Source organism: Plectropomus leopardus, chromosome 17 (genome assembly GCF_008729295.1).
Source record: "Plectropomus leopardus isolate mb chromosome 17, YSFRI_Pleo_2.0, whole genome shotgun sequence".
Taxonomy (NCBI): domain Eukaryota; kingdom Metazoa; phylum Chordata; class Actinopteri; order Perciformes; family Serranidae; genus Plectropomus; species Plectropomus leopardus.
This window is the reverse complement of record NC_056479.1, coordinates 12086308-12105607: the sequence shown is the minus strand read 5'-3', so window position 1 is coordinate 12105607 and position 19300 is coordinate 12086308. Positions and strand designations below refer to the sequence as shown.

At 41.6% G+C, this 19300-nt stretch overlaps 1 protein-coding gene across 1 annotated transcript; it reads left to right on the top strand.

The window, feature by feature from the left end:
* The first annotated feature begins 805 nt into the window (after positions 1-805).
* LOC121956959 (C1q-related factor) lies at positions 806-18924 on the top strand. The gene is made up of 2 exons (XM_042505414.1): positions 806-1608; positions 18225-18924. Exons 1-2 carry the CDS (start codon positions 1000-1002, stop codon positions 18402-18404), a joined length of 789 nt encoding a protein of 262 aa, XP_042361348.1. The 5' UTR covers positions 806-999; the 3' UTR covers positions 18405-18924.
* Positions 18925-19300: the final 376 nt, after the last annotated feature.

Here is a 19300-nt window from a genome sequence, read left to right as displayed (position 1 = left end):
CTTTTTTTTTTTATTTGAGTGAGAAGCTGCTAGCATTTCCTGGCAAAGCAGATTTAAGTGTTGTCTTGTGTCTGTGCACATATATGCATGAATCTCTAGAACCCACCTCCAGGAAAAGAAAAAAAAAGATTGTCTTTCCACAGCTCCATCTTTATTTTTAGAGTCTGGATGCTGATGAGAGAGTGGAGAAAGCAAGGGAGTGAGAAACGGCATCAAAAGTGGGGAGAAAGAGGGAGAGCAAGGAGAGAAGAAGAGAGGGATGAAAGAGGGGGAGTGAGGTGGTCAGGGAGGTCGTGTTGGTTCCTTGCTGGTTCAGGAGAGTGTTAGAAAGAAATGCAATGTGATGAGAGTCCTTCCTCTGAGTGAGTCGGAGAGAGAGAGAGGGGGACGTAACCCCACCCCCCCCGCACTCGGGGGGGGGGCGGGGGGGGGGGGGGGGGGGCTCCGCTGCTACTGCCGTATAAAAAGCCAAGCCTGAGAATCCGGCACCACAAACTCACCACACATACACACACACACACACACGCACACACAGATCCAGTGGCTGCTCTCTATCTCTCACACTCACCCACTCTCATCATTTTCTCTCTCTCCCTCTCTCTCTCTGTCTCGCTCCCTCTGTCTCTCACTCCATTCCTCTGGGATCTGCATCCTTCTTGCTTCTTCTCACAAGTCAGATTGTGTTTGTAAGTACGGGCTGAATGTCTCCCTGTGTATGCTTGGGTCTTTTTGTATGTATGAGTGACTGGTTGCCTACTTTAGTGTGACTGAGCAGAGCAGTGAGGAGTATCAAGTGTATGTGGGTCTCTGTCTCACCCTCACACACTCGCCGGTCCTCTTGCAAGTCTTCACGGGATCTCTGGATCCCTTTCGACGGTGACAGGCTCCCCACACCAAGCAGTCACCATTTCCGCCCCCGGGAGACCCACGCTGGCAGCGCAGCCCCTTCCCCGACTCAGCATCGGGAGGAAGACCCTGGTGGCGGCTGCCGTAGGGGTTATGCTGGTCCTGGTGCTGGTGGTCCTCATCCCCGTGCTCGTCAGCTCTGTGGGTACAGATGCCAGCCACTATGAGATGCTGGGCACTTGTCGTATGGTGTGCGACCCCTACCTAAACAAGGGCACTCCAGCCAGCAGCACCAGCTCCACCGGTCTCCAGGCTGAGGCAGAGGCGTTAAGCGACCACAGCAACGTGCTTCCACCCTCCACCTTACTGCAGGGCCCACAGGGGAAGCCTGGCAGGCCAGGCAAGCCCGGACCACCCGGACCACCAGGAGAACCGGGGCCACCAGGACCCGTGGGGCCTCCTGGTGACAGAGGCGATCAGGGAAGGACTGGGATTTTGGGTCTGGGGGGGAACGGAGCTATCAGCACGGCCACCTACAGCACGGTGCCTCGGGTGGCCTTCTATGCAGGGCTTAAGAACCCCCATGAAGGCTATGAGATCCTCAAGTTTGACGACGTGGTCACCAACCTAGGCAACAACTATGATGGCATTTCTGGCAAGTTCATCTGCAGCATACCGGGCACATACTTCTTCATCTACCATGTGCTGATGAGAGGAGGGGATGGCACCAGCATGTGGGCTGACCTCTGCAAGAATGGCCAGGTTAGTGCTCTGAAACTTTTTCTGAGTTCCTCAGTGTACCTGTCTCCCCGGATGCTCACTCTCCTCCTCTTCCTCACTTCCTCCTCTATGGCTCTCTCTCTTAAAAAATCCACACTGATTGAAGCTGATTTTTCCATAAAAGCCAGTGAATCAAAAGTGACATTGTAAGGCTAGCGTGCGCATCTGCCGTGCGCCTCCAAAGCCCAGAGCGCACAGCTGTGGCACCCAGCGCGCCCGGAGAAAAAGATGTGTCGACTGGTTGCAACCCGCGTCCCCTCTTTGCATGATGCGTGCTGACATTGCCGCGTCCCGCGATCCAGAGGACGGTCACAGTTTGGACTGAAGTGGGAGAGAAGTGGGAGAGCGCGACGATCATTTTGCCTTTAGACTGTAAAATTTAAGAATCGATCCAGCGTTTCGTTTTTTGTTTTTTTTATGAATTACGATTAATGTAGAGGAATTTAGCGGCAGTTCATGCCGAAGTGTTGACGTTTACTGAGGATTTTAGCGTGATGATAAAAAAATAATAATTTGCCTGAGTTAATATTTGATATGATCGTCTGGCGTTTAATTTTATTTTAACTATTTTGAGCGTTTATACTATATATCTAGTTTTGTTTTATCATTATATTTAATAATAATATTATAACATTCAGTTACACCGATTACCTCCCGTTTCTTTTTTTTTTCTTTTTTTTTTTTTTTTTTACAAATGTCTCATGAAACTTTTTCTCTGTGTGTGAAGTGTAAAGAGGGGAAATATTAGAATTTTCGCTCCCAATATTTGGACCATACCTGTGTGTGCACAACCGCCGGCTCGTGCTGTCTGTCCACCGCTGCACCCATCTGTCTTGGCAGTCGTGTTAAATGCATTAGGACGTCTACATGATCTATTCTCGGCTTCTTTGATGCATCATTTTAATGGGGCTCTAATTTTATTTTGCGCCCCGGAGGGTCTTCTCAGGTTGGTTAATGTGTGCAAGTGTAGTTTGCAGCCTTCCGATCAGCCGTCAGATCTCTTATCTTCAAAGTGGCTCGGAAATAACGTTTTGCCCGTAAAAAAAGAAAAAAAAAAGGATGTTATGCTGCAGTTATTGCAGATATTGTTTTGATTTGTTTGCTCGAGCTGCAACTGCGGGTCTTTCATATAGTTTGTCGACAGTATTCTTCTAAGAAACATGAAAAATTAATAATGTTGGGGTGGGGGGGGGGGGCTTTGTAAATACTTCACTTCTGTCTTGAAGTGTATAATATGCTAAGGAATTATGATAGTGCAGAACTTAAGAGGTGCATTGCCTCTCACACACTGTCATGCTTCTCTAATTTTAACTGCCTGCTTCACATGCTCAGCTGCACTTTATTTCTCGCGACCATAATAATCTCTACACTCAAAGTGTATTGTACACATGGAGACACAGGACTGTAATGAGTTATGCTGACATGGTAACAGACATTTTTCTTACTGTATGAGTGAGATTTCACTTACAGGGCACACGAAATACATCATTGGACTTTCTGATTCACCATCATCAGCTTGCTCTATAGAGATACACATCCCTGCAATAGAGGCAAATAAAACTACTGAGTTAAAATCCAATAAATATGGTCCTTGAACATTTCACATCATAGGCCAGCAGCCTCTTTGACCTGTGACACATCTGCTTGCTGTGAAATACTTTTATTTTTCTTATGTCTTTCACATTTTTGCCGGTGGAACATAAAATAATCTATTAATAAACACAGAGTTAAAGCTCAAAGCTATTACACTATAAGTACAGCAGAGTACTCTATAAGTATATATGTGCAGCATGGGGATAAAATAACAGCTGGCATGGGCTCTGTGAAGTAAACCTGCAGTCTCACCAAGGCAGCCAGAGGTTAATTCTTTTACCCTGGCCAAGTTCACACCCAGCAAAAGAGAGTTACAGCAATCGCCTTCTATATATAATGTCTCACTCAACAGTAATGTTTATGGGTGGGCGTAAAAGCATTGATATATAATAGGGGAAGAAGAACATATGTTCCTATAAAATGCCTTCTGTTCCCGCTTCGTTGTGCTCCCAAGAGGAGGGTGTGGTGGTACTTAAGTTAGACGCACACAGTGAGCATCTCCAGAGACCCGCGTAATGTTTATAAAGTGCGTCTCATCCTCTGTCCTATGCACAGCTTATGCATAAACACGCTGTCCCCTTGCTGAGGTGTTTATTAGGTTTGGTGTTTGGCTGATGGAGAAGGCCCCAGAGCCTCAGACTGTGTAAATGACTGTGAATGGTTATAAATGTTGGGGCCGACTTATGCTACATCATTGATGAAGTGTTGAGAGTCAAACTCGAGCTCCTACAGTCACACTGGTGCTTTCCTCAGCTCATTAAGGCTGCAAAAAGCTACACTGTGAGTTGGGACAGCGGAGGCCAGGGAATTGCAGACAATACTAGTATTTTATCATCTTTTGGCTTTAGCGAAGCAGCGGGTTTCCAGGCCCTGCAGTGCTGTTTCATTCCAGCATGTGCTCCTCCCACTCCAGGGGTTCTTACAAGCTGTGTCTACCATCAGCATCCACGGCTTATTTCTTCTCCTCTTCTTCCACTTCCAGAGTGCAACGCAACACTGTCCCCACAACTTTGATACTTTCTCAAGCCCAAAAAGTGAGCTTCCTGGTAAACAAACAAATAAGAAATCTATTTTCAGCACAGCACACTTTATCCGCTTTCCAAGTTCCTCTCTCCACACACTCTTTTGGCTTCCTCATCGCCTGTTCTTTTAGCCCCGTGCCAAATATTCCAACCAATCCTAAACTCTCTCCAGTAAATCAACGCTTTGCAATAACCTGTCTCGGACACATCCTGAGAGACACAGCAGGGACAATGTAGTCAAATTCGGCCGACGCAGTGGAAGAGGGGGGAAGAAAAGAGGACAGAAAAGACATAGTTATTGTGCTATTGTGCCATCCAGTCTATTTAATTGTAATTAAAAAGCTTGAACCAGATCCAGGATGTGTTTGCGCTTCCCCTCTCCATTCCCTTCTTAATATTGTTATTAATCCGCAAAACCGTTTCAGAGTTAATTAAAAGCAATGACTTCAGCGTCAGTCTCTCAAGAGGACCATAGTGAATAATCACTCTGTCTCCTCCTTTAATAAGCTTCAACGTCCTTCGTGCACATGGCTCTTCCTTTGCAATTACCGCCGCAGTCTCCTCCTCACATACACACACATTCACACATGCTCTCACACACTCACGCGCGTATGCTTGCACCCCCCCTCTCCTAACCCGCTGCCTCAACCCACCCCGACTGTGCACTGCCCTCCATCTCTCCTCTATGTCAGGTCTACAGGAGCTCACTTTTTTGAAGGAGCTGAAAGTTTTCATCTTAAAAGGAAAACTTCTTTTTTGGGTGGGAAAAAAAGCAGCAAAACAGAATCCAGATTGCGGTATCACAGAATCGATTTGCCAACACACAATGCCATCAATATTCTTCATTGCTCTCAAGTGATGCATTGCACTATAGCAGAATGAGTTAGAGTGTGCCATCCTTTTTCTTAGATTTTGTTTTGGCGCTCACCTCGCCTCAAAGAAACAAGATCTGTGTTGCTCAAGTTCACGAGTCATTTCCCTCTGAAACTGTTCGCCCCGGTCCATCATAGACACCTCCAGGGGGGTCTTCAGTTCAGGTGCATATGAACACAAAACTGTTTATCCTGTTGCTGTGTATACAGGTGAAACCCACGCATTGTGTTTAGCACGTGGTGTCAATCCCAACATTAAACATAGGAGCTGAGCCATCTGGATGAGGGCCTGCTGTTTGATTAGGTTCTATGCTCTGAAGAAAGGTGTGAATAACAAAAAAAAAGATTCCATTCAATAGCTTGTCAGTCAAGATGGGCTGTGGTCTTTATTCATTTTTTACAAGGTTCATTTTTCATATTTTTTTAGGCCAAGAAATGTGATCTCAAGCGCTAAACACACAAGGTATCCTCACACACATACAGCAATACTTAGACTTGATTAATTTTAACATTCTGGTAATGTTCAGACCTGCTATTCTTCATCGTGGTCTGACTTCAGCACTGAGAGGCCTCTGTGTGTGTGCCTGGTGTAACAGAGAGACTCTGTCTGAAATAGACAGACAGGGTTTGAGAGAGCCACCCTCAGTCCCTCAGCCTCTTCGCCTGCGGTATTGATCCCCTTACGTGTATGCGTGCATGTGTGTGCGTCTCTCCCCTTCTTCTGACAGACCCATTTCTTCCTGTGTGATGTATACCGTGACATATCTTCTATAATCAGCCCGAGAGGTAGTGGAGGCGGACCTTTGGCCTTGATCTGCTGTGTAATTGGACATTGGATTTGACACTCTGCCGAGTGGAACATTAGAGCTGGTCTAATTAGGTGCGAGGGCTATCAAATGAAGATTGGCCCATGTTGTTAGGAAATACCACACAGATTGGAAATGTCAAGATGACATCGGGCTGTCATCTGCAAGCACGGGAGGGAAAATCTATCATTTATTGGTGAAGTTTCAAAACTTGCTCAAGAACTGCCCACCACTTGTCATTAATAATCCTGTTACTTTAAAACATTTTGCACTGAGCTCCTCAAATAGAGAGCCATTAGAGCCCAGCAGTGCACGCACTCCCTGTGCTGGCACCTCAGATTAAGTAGCTCATGAAAAACTGCTATAATGTGTCGTGGTTTTGCGAGAGCAGAAACATACGGTCTAAAACAGGCTATGGATTGTCTCCTGTGGCTGGCTGACTCAAGGATGCTATGGTGTTGACTCACAAGTCTTCTTCATTATAATGAGGGCCATATGGGAGATAGACAAGTGCCCCTGGCCCTCTTATGCAAACATCTCTCTCTCTGTCTCTCCCCACGCCCCTGACATTTAGCCGTCCCCCGAATTCAGTCTTCAGTGATAGCCACAATTATCCTCTCCCTGTTCACAGGAAAGCAGCAAGTCAATGGCTTCAAATGACTCACAGTCTGATACATAAATCAGTGTGTTTAACACCTCCTGCCCCCCCACACCCCTCCTCAAAATGAATATGGGTAACAAATCAACCAGTAAGAGAGGATCAACCGGCTACTGTATGAAAAATGCATGTCTTAAAGCAAAGCTTGTCCAACACATACAGAAACTCTCTCTGTCTCATTTTAAAGGAGTATTTTTCATTTAAGGAAAAAAAAAATCTCAGTGCCTCAGGGTTACTAGGAAGCACACTGGAAAAACAGGCTTAGCGTGAACAAAGGTTGGAATTTTTGCAGTAAAAGTCTCTTTTCAGACAATGCCCGGGGCAGTGATTGTGGTTTTGGTGTTGGGGCTACAGAGGCACACGGTGCTGTGTATCGCAGTAATTAACTGAGCGTGATGAGTCGGGCACAAGGAAGAAAAGAGTGTCTGGACTGCAGGTCAAAGTTGATGCCTCTTTTTCCCCACCACTGTTTCCTCTGACAAGCCTCTTTCACTGGCTCTGACTTGATTTCATTCTCTTTGTCACCACTGCTACAATCTCAAACATGGCCGTAGATTCAGGGGCGGGATGCAGGGAACATGTCTCTCTCATTATTTATTATTTGTACCAAAAATTGATGCAGGAAATGCTAAAAGTGCTACATTAAATACCCCAGAATGCAGGATAAAGCGTTTGATGCTCCAAATTTTCCATTGGAGGACACCAAAATAGGCTTGAGTACCATCCACCTTGTAACGATGTATGACTGGTAGCCTACCAATTGGACCAAATCACTGCCCAGATTTTGGTGCGCGCACAACTGATCGCACGAGCATCAGGGAAAGTGAGCGTGTATGTGTGTGTCAGGCTACAGTGACCAAGAAGAGGGCATGAAGCTAAACATAGCAGTGCAGTGTGAGTACAGTTCAGGCTATTGTCTGTGAATAAATGCTGTAACACCTCAAGAGCCAAGCCAATTTTCCACGTCTTTCTCACCACCTGCTGACTAAAGTGAAGGGAGTTAGCCCTGAAGTTAGTGAGCTAAGTTAGCGTCCCACTGGAACCTGAGCAGGCTTTCTTTAAGGTAGATTAGCTATGATAGTGACAATCTCAGCCGCCCTTAAATAGATAGTAACAGTGAAATATCAGTTTCTCCTGAGTTAGGAAAACAATTATTGTTCAATTATTACTCTATTATTATTATCTAATATCAAATTATTGTAGTCGGGTTGGGTTTTATTTCTAAGGTGCAGGTTAGGTGTTAATTCCTATTGTATTTATTTTTATTTTAACCTTTATTAATCCAGAAAAAAACCTCTTGAGATTAAAAATCTCTTTTTCAAAGAGTCCTGGCAAAGACCAGCAGCAACATACATTACAGTCAGACAGACAACATGGAACAAAAAATAAGAAAATCAAAATATACTACAAATATACAACAAACAATATAAAACACAAAAGGACCCAAAATTAAGTCACTACAAGGACGGATTAAAAGTACATTAATATGTGCTATAAGTGAACCATGAAAACAAGAAAATTTAAAACACTATCTACGATACACCCGGACGTTGGCATGTAGAAGATGACATACAGAAGTCCTTCAACAGTGCTTTAAAATGGCCTAGAGGAACCAAAGTTGTTATATATTTAAGTATACTTGAACTGTTTAAAGTGAGGCCTAATATACTGTTCAATATCTGGTTTAAGTTGGCTTTTTCAGTGGAAAAAAAGCTATTCTTCAATTTCATTTACCATCCTTTGTGTTTTTTTTTTGTTTTTTTTTTAAGTATCATTTCAGGCACCGTTTCAGCACTAGTGCTCTGTCAGGATGGAAAAAACCCAAATGATACCCCACCCTATTCCCAAACCCCCTGTTTCACATGTGTGCTGCCCTAAATGCTGAAATGAAACCTTTGCCCTTGATTGCGATAATATTGTCATGGATCAATCATCAGAAGTTCAAACTAATGAACTAATGAACTAATGCTCGACGCCAGACTCACCTTTAGCATTACTTTTAGCATTTTCATAAACAGTGAGAGGTTTGTGCTGCAAAGTCATTCTGTTTCAAAGGAGGCTGAGCAGGTACAAAGAGAACAGCTGGTGAAATTAATTCAGGAAGCCTTTTCCTACTCTCGTCTGACAGATGGCAAATCTCCTGTTACCATTTCATTCTTCTTATCATGTTTTCACTTAGGTTCCTCCGACAAATAAACCTGAAACACATGGGAGACCCGGCGCTTTCTGACACCACAATTCTCTCGCAATCAGTCGTAGTTTCCTGTTCTCATTATTTTAGTAAAATTGCATTTCATGCGTATGTGTGCGCACTTGGCTGTACGTGCGTCTCTCCTTCACTCTGTGTTTGTATGTGCGCCGCAGTGAAATGTTGGACCCGGCTCAATAGCGGTGGCAAGCTATCTAAGCTGCTATTAAACATGCAGTTCACGGCTAGAATGTTCAAACACAATTAGGCGGCAGTACACTTTGATTTAAAGAGGACCAATAGACTCGTTGATCCAAAATGGAGGCTCAACATCAAGTCAACAAATCCCTGTCAGAGAAGCCACGAGACATGTCCTTGTCACAGTGACAAAGCCTCTTGTAAGATGTCCCAGTGGGGTGTTACCGGCTCCTCCTGCACCAGACACAACAGATAAAACTTCAAGTTGTCGTGATTTTCATAAACAGCACTCTATTAAGGGCACACTACAGCTGCTGGATGGAAATAATGGAAAATGACTTTTTAATAGAGGCTCACTATAAAAGACGTACCACTTTATTGTGGAGCGGTGACAGTTTTTTAAACCGTGCCACAAATTCATCTCTCACAGCTGTATTATTGATAACTGTGATGTTCATATTCCCACAAAGTGCACAAGTTAAGAGAATCCCCACTTCACTTTCCCTGGCACGCATTATCTATTATGCCCAAGCACAGCCCTTGATTTTCAGTGTCTCCACTCGGAGTATTATTCAATCAAAGCCATCACGTTGACGATATGACGGATGCAAACACGCACGAGCAGCCACAAGGAAGACAACATCGCCTGACACCTCATTTACCATCGCCGGAGCCGGCGCTTACAGCCTCATGCTTTGTTTGTCTTGTCAAAGTTCCTCTACATATTCTGCGTCAAGGTCACGCACTGCCAGTTGGCTGTTTGTCCTGCTCATCTCTCGCTATACATCTGCCATACCCTGCATTTGAACCTCATATCCCTAACAAGTTTCTTGTGTGCACTGGAGACAAAAGAAAAGAAAAAAATGGCTCCAATAGGAGCTCCCTGATCATTATTTCAAAAATAGTGAGAAGCTTTATTCATGCGTGCTTATCATTGAAAGCAAACGAAGGAGGCCTAGACTGCGGCGGTTCATCTCAGAAGGGGATAAAAACCATTAGAGCAAAGAAACAAAACAAAACAAAAATATCATTGTGGAGAAGGATTTCAGGGAAGTTTGCTTTCACCAGGGCTTTGCTCACTCTGTCTCTGCTAGAGGAAAATGTTATATTTGTATTTTGCCCCTCCTCCCCACAAAAAAAAAAAACATAAATCATACACATGAATAAGGCTTAAATTTAACTCCTTAAAGAGCAAAAATAATTTAAGATATATATTACATATCTATCACATTGCCAGAGGTTCAGTGTGAGCACCTGGAAAGCAAATATTTTGATAAAGTTTCATTAAAATCCCAACTGACAAATCCTCCTGAGCCATCATCACCCACTCCCTCTCCAACCCAAGGCGCAAACCCTCTAATAGGATGGTGTTGACTTTGCACGCTCGGGGCACATCATATCATATTAATATGCTCTGGACGCCGGCATCTCAGAATCAGAACAGGAGGCTTTGTTTGCACATCGATATGAGCTGTGCTAGATTTAATCAGGAGGATAAACAACAAGAAAGAATGTACAATATTCCATATATTACTCCTGCATCTTAAAAACCTCTCCTCAGAATTTAATTATCCGGATTAGCCTTTACAGCACTCGCACGTTTCACAGCAACGTGACTTTGAGTGTCCGTGGCATGTTGTTAAGAAGTGAAACGCCCTCCAAAGCAGTGTGATTTTAAAGATATAGTAAAGTTTCTCTCTGTGAAGCCTGAAGAAGGTCATTAGGACTGAAATGTTGCTGAACATAAACGACTCTCTGAACAAAGATTACTTCAAGTGTTGTGCCCACGCTTGATGTTCTTTTGAATTCACCTGGCTCACTATAGAAGTATTGTCTATCCCCTTTCCTTGTTCATTTCACCTTCCATTACAAAATTGAGTTCTTTTATTTCAAATCACGCTGTTGAGATGGCTGGAGAAGTGTCAACCTTGCTCCTCTCTGCTCCATAACTCAATGCGCTGGGCTGAAGGCAATGCAAAGAACAGCTCTGTCTTTGAAAATCATTCACAGAGTGTCTGATGGGTTGTGAGAGGACTTTACAAGAAACACTGGCAAAAAATACTGGCGTATGACTAAACGCTTAATAATGATTTAAAGGCACAGTTTTCTGCAAGCAATTAAAATTCACCATCATGGTGAAACGTATGAGGAAACATTTTGCAAGCCATGCTGGATTCCTGTATTTGACATGGAATCACAGAAGATCAGTGTTAATAATAGTCATACATAGTTTATCTCACCCAGCCACACAGGAAACACTGTGTCAGCACTCACCCTGATGATTTATGTGATATTAGCAGAAATGTTGTCCCACCTAAGACAAAGTGTTGTGAAGAGATGCTCTCTAATTCAGCGCTACAGACATACTGTGGCATGCAGTCTGCTTTGGCCAGATTCAATATAAGATATGGCACCTTACCACTTAAATGCTTTTTACAGTTAGTGGTGCAGGAGAGACTCACTCTAGCCTAGGTGTGTAAATGTCTGTTTGTCATTGTGTTGCTCAGGAGAAAAGCACTTAAGACTCTTACATGCCTTTACTTAGAAATGTTCTGGTTTCCATCACAGGCTTTTAACAGCTATAGCTTGAAAAAATACAAATGTAACTAGTAATTTACTGTTTCTTGGGTCTATCACTGTAACGGTGACTCAAACTACACGATAATGTTTTCAACAGCAGGTTGCTGAAAATCAATACAGGACAAGCTGAGGGTTAAGCATTAACAGCGACAGCTATTATGGCAGAAAAAACAATTGGAAAAACCTCCTTTTACATTTTCTATGATGCCCATGTCTTTATTGCATACAAACATACTTATTATGTGTTATAATCTGCTTACAGTGCATATAATTTAGTTATACGCACCCATAAATAAATACAATGCTTTACAACAAAAGTCATGACACATTAGAAAGCATTTAATAATGATTTATAGGGTCAAGTAAAATAATACTTAATAATGGCTGGTCACTTAATCAGTGTTTTTGCAGTGATCACAGTGAATTATAATTTTCATAATTTTAAACAATTATAATCATTTTATAATGCATTATAATGTGATTATAAGTTACTTTAAGTGGTCACGAGGTGCTTTAAGTAAAGTAATTACATTTCTGAGGTATAGGGAGCTACAACATCACGCGCTGGTTATGAGACACTATAAGTGGTCACTGTTTCCTTTTAAGTGAAGCAGTCTCTTCAGGATGATGCGATCCCAACAACATTTATCAAATTCAGCCACACCCTGAGAATTTTGTTCAACCTTGCAATTTTTGTCCAATCACTTCAACTGTAAATATGGTCATATAAAACAGATAAAATAATTTTATTAGAACTGTGTACAGTGTATTGATTCGCTCAACCCTCTCTCTCTGTTTATAATGAAACTGCTGCTATGCGAACAGAGTTGCATACAATGACAGGGCTAACTGTCAGCGTTAAACAACGCTGTCAAGCTGCTTCAGTGTCAATGTGAGATTAATCACTTGGTGTGGGATGTTAACCGCTGCTGCAGGGTTCCTACCCAAGTGCCAAAATATGATGAGAGGGTATAAGATCACTTTGTTCTGGTTTAGCTCTCACTAACCGGGCAGAGAGAGCAGCTCCTTCCTTTGAACAGCAGCAACTGCTGATCACACCCCCCTTCCCCAAACATCATAAACAGATTCTAATTCTGTGAGAAACACCAAATGCTTATAATAATAAGCTCAGACTACATGACAGCATCACAGCTACTTTTGCAATTTTCACTTGCTCCTGCATTTTCATTGCAAAAAATTCCATAAACACTGCAACATGCATAGCAATTTTTAAGAAAAGCTGCCAAGAAATCAGGCATTTTTAGGCAGCAACAATCCGATAAACAGCCCACAAAATGCTGGTGGGACTAGTAAAGTCAATTAAAAAATCTGACCTATGCAAGAACATCACAAAACATTGTCAATTAATTCATTTGTTTAACTGGTCACACACAGTTTGAATACTCCAATTTGACACAACTTTTAAATCATAAACAACTGAATGACGTTTAAATTCCACTAACGTAGTGATCCCCCCAAAATACTCACTCTACAGACTTGACTCAGTTATACTATATATCTGAAATAGTTCTACTTAACCAGCAGCTGAATATAATGAGTCAAAGAAACTACTAAACTAGCACTATTAAGTTACTCCAACCTAACACAAATAAATTATGGTCATTGACATTTCACTTAATGTTTACCAAAAAACCTCACTCTAAACACCACATTATCTGAACTGTCATTATAAAATGCTTTAAAATATGATATTATTATTTTTTTTGAGTATCATTATTGTGTATAAGTGCTTATAACTATAATTAAATGGTGCTATAAGCAGATAAAAATGTTTGTAATGCATTATGGAAATGGTAAACAAGGAAAGTCCTAATGAAACTTTGCTTCATGGACAGAAACCAAAGCAACACAGTAATTGACTGAAGAGTCGCTTCAGAAGTGCAAAGTAGAAATGCTACAATAATAAAAAAGAAAAAAAAGAAAGGATTTAAAATAAAAAAGTATTTAAAAAAATATATAATTTATGACTTTAATAATAATATCTAAATGTCAAGAGAACCTGTTCCAGGCTCCCTGTTATTTTTGGCAACAGTTGTGCTTTCTGTGCAGGAGAGCTCTGTCAGTAGCTGGCCTCTGAACATTTGTCAATATGCCTGTTGTGTGTACTCCTTAAATAGGCCAACTAATTATTGGGCATCCTCTGTGCCGCCTGTTGGGCCAGCTTGTCGACACCAGCTCGAAAAGCCACAATTTAAAGCTGTGTGGACAAACATTGAGCCAAGGTAAGGGCTAGAATGGACTTTGGAGACCCGATAATGAGCCACAAGAAAATACCTCAAATGCACGTAAACTATTGATTTTGATCCAACCTTACTGACCAGACTAAGTGACTAATTGGCTTATTTAACCAATAGATACTTTAAAGGATGTACAGCGCTTTCTTTTATCATCTCAAGAGAAAATAATGATCTTTTTGTTCGATTCTATTTAAGTTATGTTTGATGCAGTTCTCCTTGTTAGTACCTGTTTAATGGCACTGAGGAATTGTAAGCATTTTTTGTTGTTTCCCTCTGAAACAATGCCTATTAGGTTAAAGTCCCAACTCGGATCACTTTACACCTTGTATTAAAATGTATTTGGATCCAGGTTTCAACATTAAGATCTGGTCGCCCCCTTTCCAACTGAGCAGTTGTAGCTGTTTCCATTAGCCATTGCGTCATATGGCTACACTGCAACATGAATTGAAAAGTTTTCTTGTACACTTTTGTCAGACCAAACTGAAGGCCTGCACCTGGTCTTGTTTTGACTATTCATATTTCTTGCTACTTACTACTCTTACTACTCTTTCTTGGCTTGCTAATTGATGGATGGCTGTTACCTTGCTGGTTTGAAATGGGATTACGTATTTTTGCCCATGTTATTGTTGTATGTGGACTGAAAACCCAATTCCATTTACAGTTTTTTTCAAAGTGGTCACAATGCCTCTTTGACAACCCCCAGTGGTTGTGCCGATCGGATCACATCTGTTCTCAATGCGTTTTGGATGCATTTTCACCTGTACTTTCATGTGGTCAAGCACTATCCCTTTGCAATCTGGTCATCATTTTAATGCAAGGTGTAAAGGGTGTAAATTTTAATTTAGCATCTATATTGGGTGGACAGTTCACGAATTGTAACTCTTTTTAAAGTCATTTTTCGGTGACCAAAATTACCTGACAGATTGACATTAATGTAAACTAATGTTTAGTTTTGAACCCTTTGCAATCCATTACATTGTGTTGGCATAGACATGAATATTTACAAGATGGCAATAGAGGGCACAGTCAAAAGTTTCTGGCAATAAACAGTGATGGTGGAGGTTGTAATCATTTACTTTTAACAGAGGCAGTGTTGTAGACAACAGTGGTCTATGAGGCCAGTAAATACACTGCGACATGCGGATGGACAACTCTATTCACTTTATACCCAATTCTTTCCATTTCTGCCATTTTTAAAATGTCTTAATCATGTTCTATGGTCGCGTCTTGCTTGAACTATCGTGGTACTACTCTGTTTCATCCGTATCTGTAAGCCTTAATTAATCATGCACAAATGAGGATGAAATGAATGCAGAATACAAACAGAAGGCTCTATCCATGTCTTTGTCCATATATGTATCTGATATTGAGTAAAAACAAGCCATTAGTTATCTGCATGTTTCCATCCTGCAGCGTGATCTTAAATTTGGGAAGGTTCCAATACTGTTCACAATCCAAATGTGAACACATGCTTAGAGCTTTAAGCTCACAGTCATTGTTTAAAGGGGAACTGCGCCAATTTTATTCATCAAACTGTATTTACAGATCTTGCAGAACATTGCCACATATTTCAAAAAGTTGTTTAAAGCCTTTGACACTTCAGAGGGAGCTGACCTCTGGCCTCCCCCTCATCTCTGCTCAGGGCTACATTGGCTGCTACAAGCATTACGAACTCAAATGTCCAACTGAACTGTTGGTGATGGAGTTGCATTGTGGGTACTGTAGGCACCAGGTCTTGGCAAGGAAGAATAATGCATAAGAAAACAAACTGGTTCTGTCTTCAGTATTTTAATTCCAAATCTGATGTGCTATAATTTAGAGCCAATGTGGCAGAAGAACTGTATGTTTCTGTCCAAACGCTGCACTTTACAAAATAAGGTTTTCCTTTATGAATGCTTTGGAGGATCAGATTTAATTGGGCTGCAGAGGACGAAGGCACGCAGTATATGCTGGCAACATCCAATCTATGACCTTCATTGTATGTCACTGCTGACTTCTTCTAACTTTGTTCTCAGCCTCCTTAGATTTCATTCATGTTGTATATGATAAAGAGAAGGCTACTAACAGTAACATGTATTAAAAATTCAACTTGAGAAACAGCATTTTAGAGTAAGTCATTCCTGCTGATAACATGTACAATTAGTCTCTCTGTCACATAGATACACACACACACACACACACACACTCAGGGTTGATAACACAGCTATTGTTTCAGCGCCCATTTGGCACCGCAGCTACACTTTCCTCCCCAGAGAGAGAAAGCATGTTTGTGGTGGAGGTCTTAATTAGCCAGGACAGGTTATTTAGAAACTGCTCCAAATGTCCTATAGCCAGACTGGCAGGACACACACTCAGGCACGCGCACGCGCGCGCACACACACGCACACACACACACGTACACATACATACACATACACTCAGCAAAAGGCAACATAGAGGTAAAAAACTGAGTATTATATGCAAACTCAATCTAAAGATTCTTGTCACTCCTTACTATGCTTTATGAAGCATTTCTGCTTATATTCAGTGGGAATCCACCATGTTTCTTTTATTATTTCTCAGTAAGTTCCACCACAATGCAAAGCCCTCAGAGCCGGCCTTGTTGTTGAGTTTCTGAGAGTTTCTATTTCTGTGGACCTTTTGTTCCAAGGCTGAATGTTAGGTCTTCTGTGGAAGACTGCTGGCTTGATTGAACCCATAAATCTGCTTGACAGAAAGGCCTGAGGTTTGACTGACCCCCTGGTTGGTCCTGTAGGTTTAATTTCAATATGAAGAACTATATGTGCCATTATTGTGTCCAGTAATTCATTTAACTTCAAAATGAAGAACTCTGTGACATTAAATATTTCACAAAATATACTGAAATGTATTTTTTTCAATTTGGTACATTTTCCCTCAGTGCAACAAATGTTTCTCTGGTGCAGCATCACAGTGGTTTTTCAGACTAGTGACAGGTTTGTTCTTTTTAAATGACTTTTCTTTGTTTGGCCCATCAACATTTCTACCGGTTATATTTTTCATATCTGAACAATTTTGGTCTCATTTGTTTGTTTGCGAGGCCATGGCAGAAGGAAGAGTAGTTTTTGTTTGAGATCTGAATCCAGTTATGGTTTCAGAAATTTTTCTCAAGGATCTGTGAGACTCTTTTGACAGCACAGTTGCCAGAAAAAAAGTTGCCATTATACTTTGATAGAAACCACAAATGTTGCATTTGTACATTTCATACATATCATATCAATGTTTTTAGTGATGTGGTTCTGATATGTATATAAGCTGACTTTGTCATCTGGTCGTGTATGGCATAACACATAGACCAGATGACTGCCAAGACTGCAGACCACTGTTTGAGACCGACAAACAACTAAACCGGTTGTTTTTTAGCAAGACACCGACAGATATACTGACTGTGATTGTGCCATCAAAAGCGGACATTGTAAGCCGTTAGTATGTGTTTTTTGTGCCTAAACATAACCACAAGTTAAAGTTGTAGTAGGTTACTTCTATAATAATATGTGTAAATGTCATATTTGCTGAAACTGCCACGATATTCTAATAGTAGGACATGAGACAGATAATCTGTGAGAAAAAAAACAAAAACTGATGGTCTGCTTTCTGGTAGTGCTTCTAATCGCATTTTGTGACCAATCAACAATCAAGACAAAATAACGCATGGCCTATTGACCAGAGCAAATTTTCTCATTTTACAGCTAAACAGTACACTAAATTATGCTGTAAGAAACAGACAATGCAGGAGAAGAATCTTATTTCATATTTGATAAGCCCTGCCTTGTTTGACAGTTTGACTGCAGTTCATGAGCCATGATTGACAGCTGCATTAGAGACTCCTCAGCTCTGATGGGACAGGAACAGTGGATTCTAGCAAATGCCATTAGAAGAGAGGACAGGGAGGAACATGTTTTTTTTTTAAACTGATCATCTGTCTCATGTACTACTGTCAGGATCAAGTGACAGTTTTTTTGACAGTATGACAAAATTATTCTATATAATTATTACCAACTGTAGCTTTAATCACCCAGCTCAATGAAACATATACAAGTCCAACATACATTTTGGCAAATGGGTTATTTTTAAATATATTCACTATTTTCTCATAATCTCATGTATTTTTTTTAACAGAAAAATCAACCACTAATTTCCTCATGATTTCCTACTAGTATATTTCACTACAGGTCTTGATCTTACAAAAACTGAGCTAATTTTCTAATATTAAAATAAAAAATGCAAAAGATTGTGCATCCTTTGAGTGCTTTCAGTTCTGATTTACAATTTCAGTAGTATCCGAGAATGATAACTTATTTAAGGCATTTTCTAAATAAATTAAGTTAAAGTGCTAATATACAGCATGCTGTAGCTAACATGCCTACCCATTTTCCTACATGTTCGTCTGTCCCTGTTCTTCCAGGTTCGTGCCAGTGCCATCGCCCAAGACGCTGACCAGAACTATGACTACGCCTCCAACAGCGTCATCCTCCATCTGGACGCAGGGGACGAGGTTTACATCAAACTAGATGGAGGCAAAGCCCATGGAGGAAACAACAACAAGTACAGCACCTTCTCTGGCTTCATCCTCTACGCAGACTGAGAAAAGACAGACACAGAGACAGTCAGACAGGAAGAGACTGAGAGATTGAGAGAAAGAGTCGGGGGGTTAAAGGTGTGCGAGTGTGTGTGTGTGTGTGTGTGTGTGTGTGTGTGTGTATGAGTGTTAAAAGCCGGAATGCTTTCTAGTTTTCCTAATTCTCTCCATCATCACGGACACCTCTGCTTCGTATCCATCAGCCAAGACATCCAGGCTCTGTAGCCGAGCCTGGATGCAAAGCTCCTGAGGACACACTGAGAGGGGCTTGGCGGGAGGCGTGGGAGGAGTGGAACGCAGGGTGGAGGTGGGCTGGTTTTTCCACACTCCTCACCACAATGCCGACGTGTCAGAAGCTCCTCGCTTTCAGTGTCTCTCCTCTTCAGCCCTGCTCCATTGCACAGAAATATCAACAACAAAAATGAAAAACCCTGCAAAAGTGGATGATTTCACCTCTTCTCTCCACAGTGGCAACAGTCGGCTGTGCTGTCAGTGGACTCGATTGACTGAAACTCGTAGTGTTGTTCCGTGCAATTTTCCTTAGAGTGTATTTTTATTTTGTAGATATGCATAATATTCTACACAGATGAGATTTAAAAAAAAAAAAAGAAGAATATATTTGTCCCTTGTGAAGATATCCTGTTTGATTGAGAGAGCGGATTTTGTGAGATGTTATTTGTGATGCAGCTCAGACGTCTAACAGCTGGAAAAGAAATCTTTAAGACTGTCAGTATTTCATGGCAGTGGGTGTTTTTCTTCATCGCCGGGTACAGGAAGTTAACTATATATTGTTCATGTGGAGAATAACAATACATTCTGCACTGTACCTTCCAATGTATCTGAAAAAGGAAACATCTCATGTAGACAAGATCCTTTTCCAGGAAGCCACCTCACACTGTTTG

What these genes read in the sequence shown, in the direction of transcription:
- LOC121956959 (XM_042505414.1), top strand. Translation starts at nt 1,000, where the DNA reads ATGCTGGTCCTGGTGCTGGTGGTCCTCATCCCCGTGCTCGTCAGCTCT. An exon ending in ACCTCTGCAAGAATGGCCAG is followed by an intron (nt 1,609 to 18,224) that starts GTTAGTGCTCTG and finishes CTGTTCTTCCAG; the next exon opens with GTTCGTGCCAGTGCCATCGC.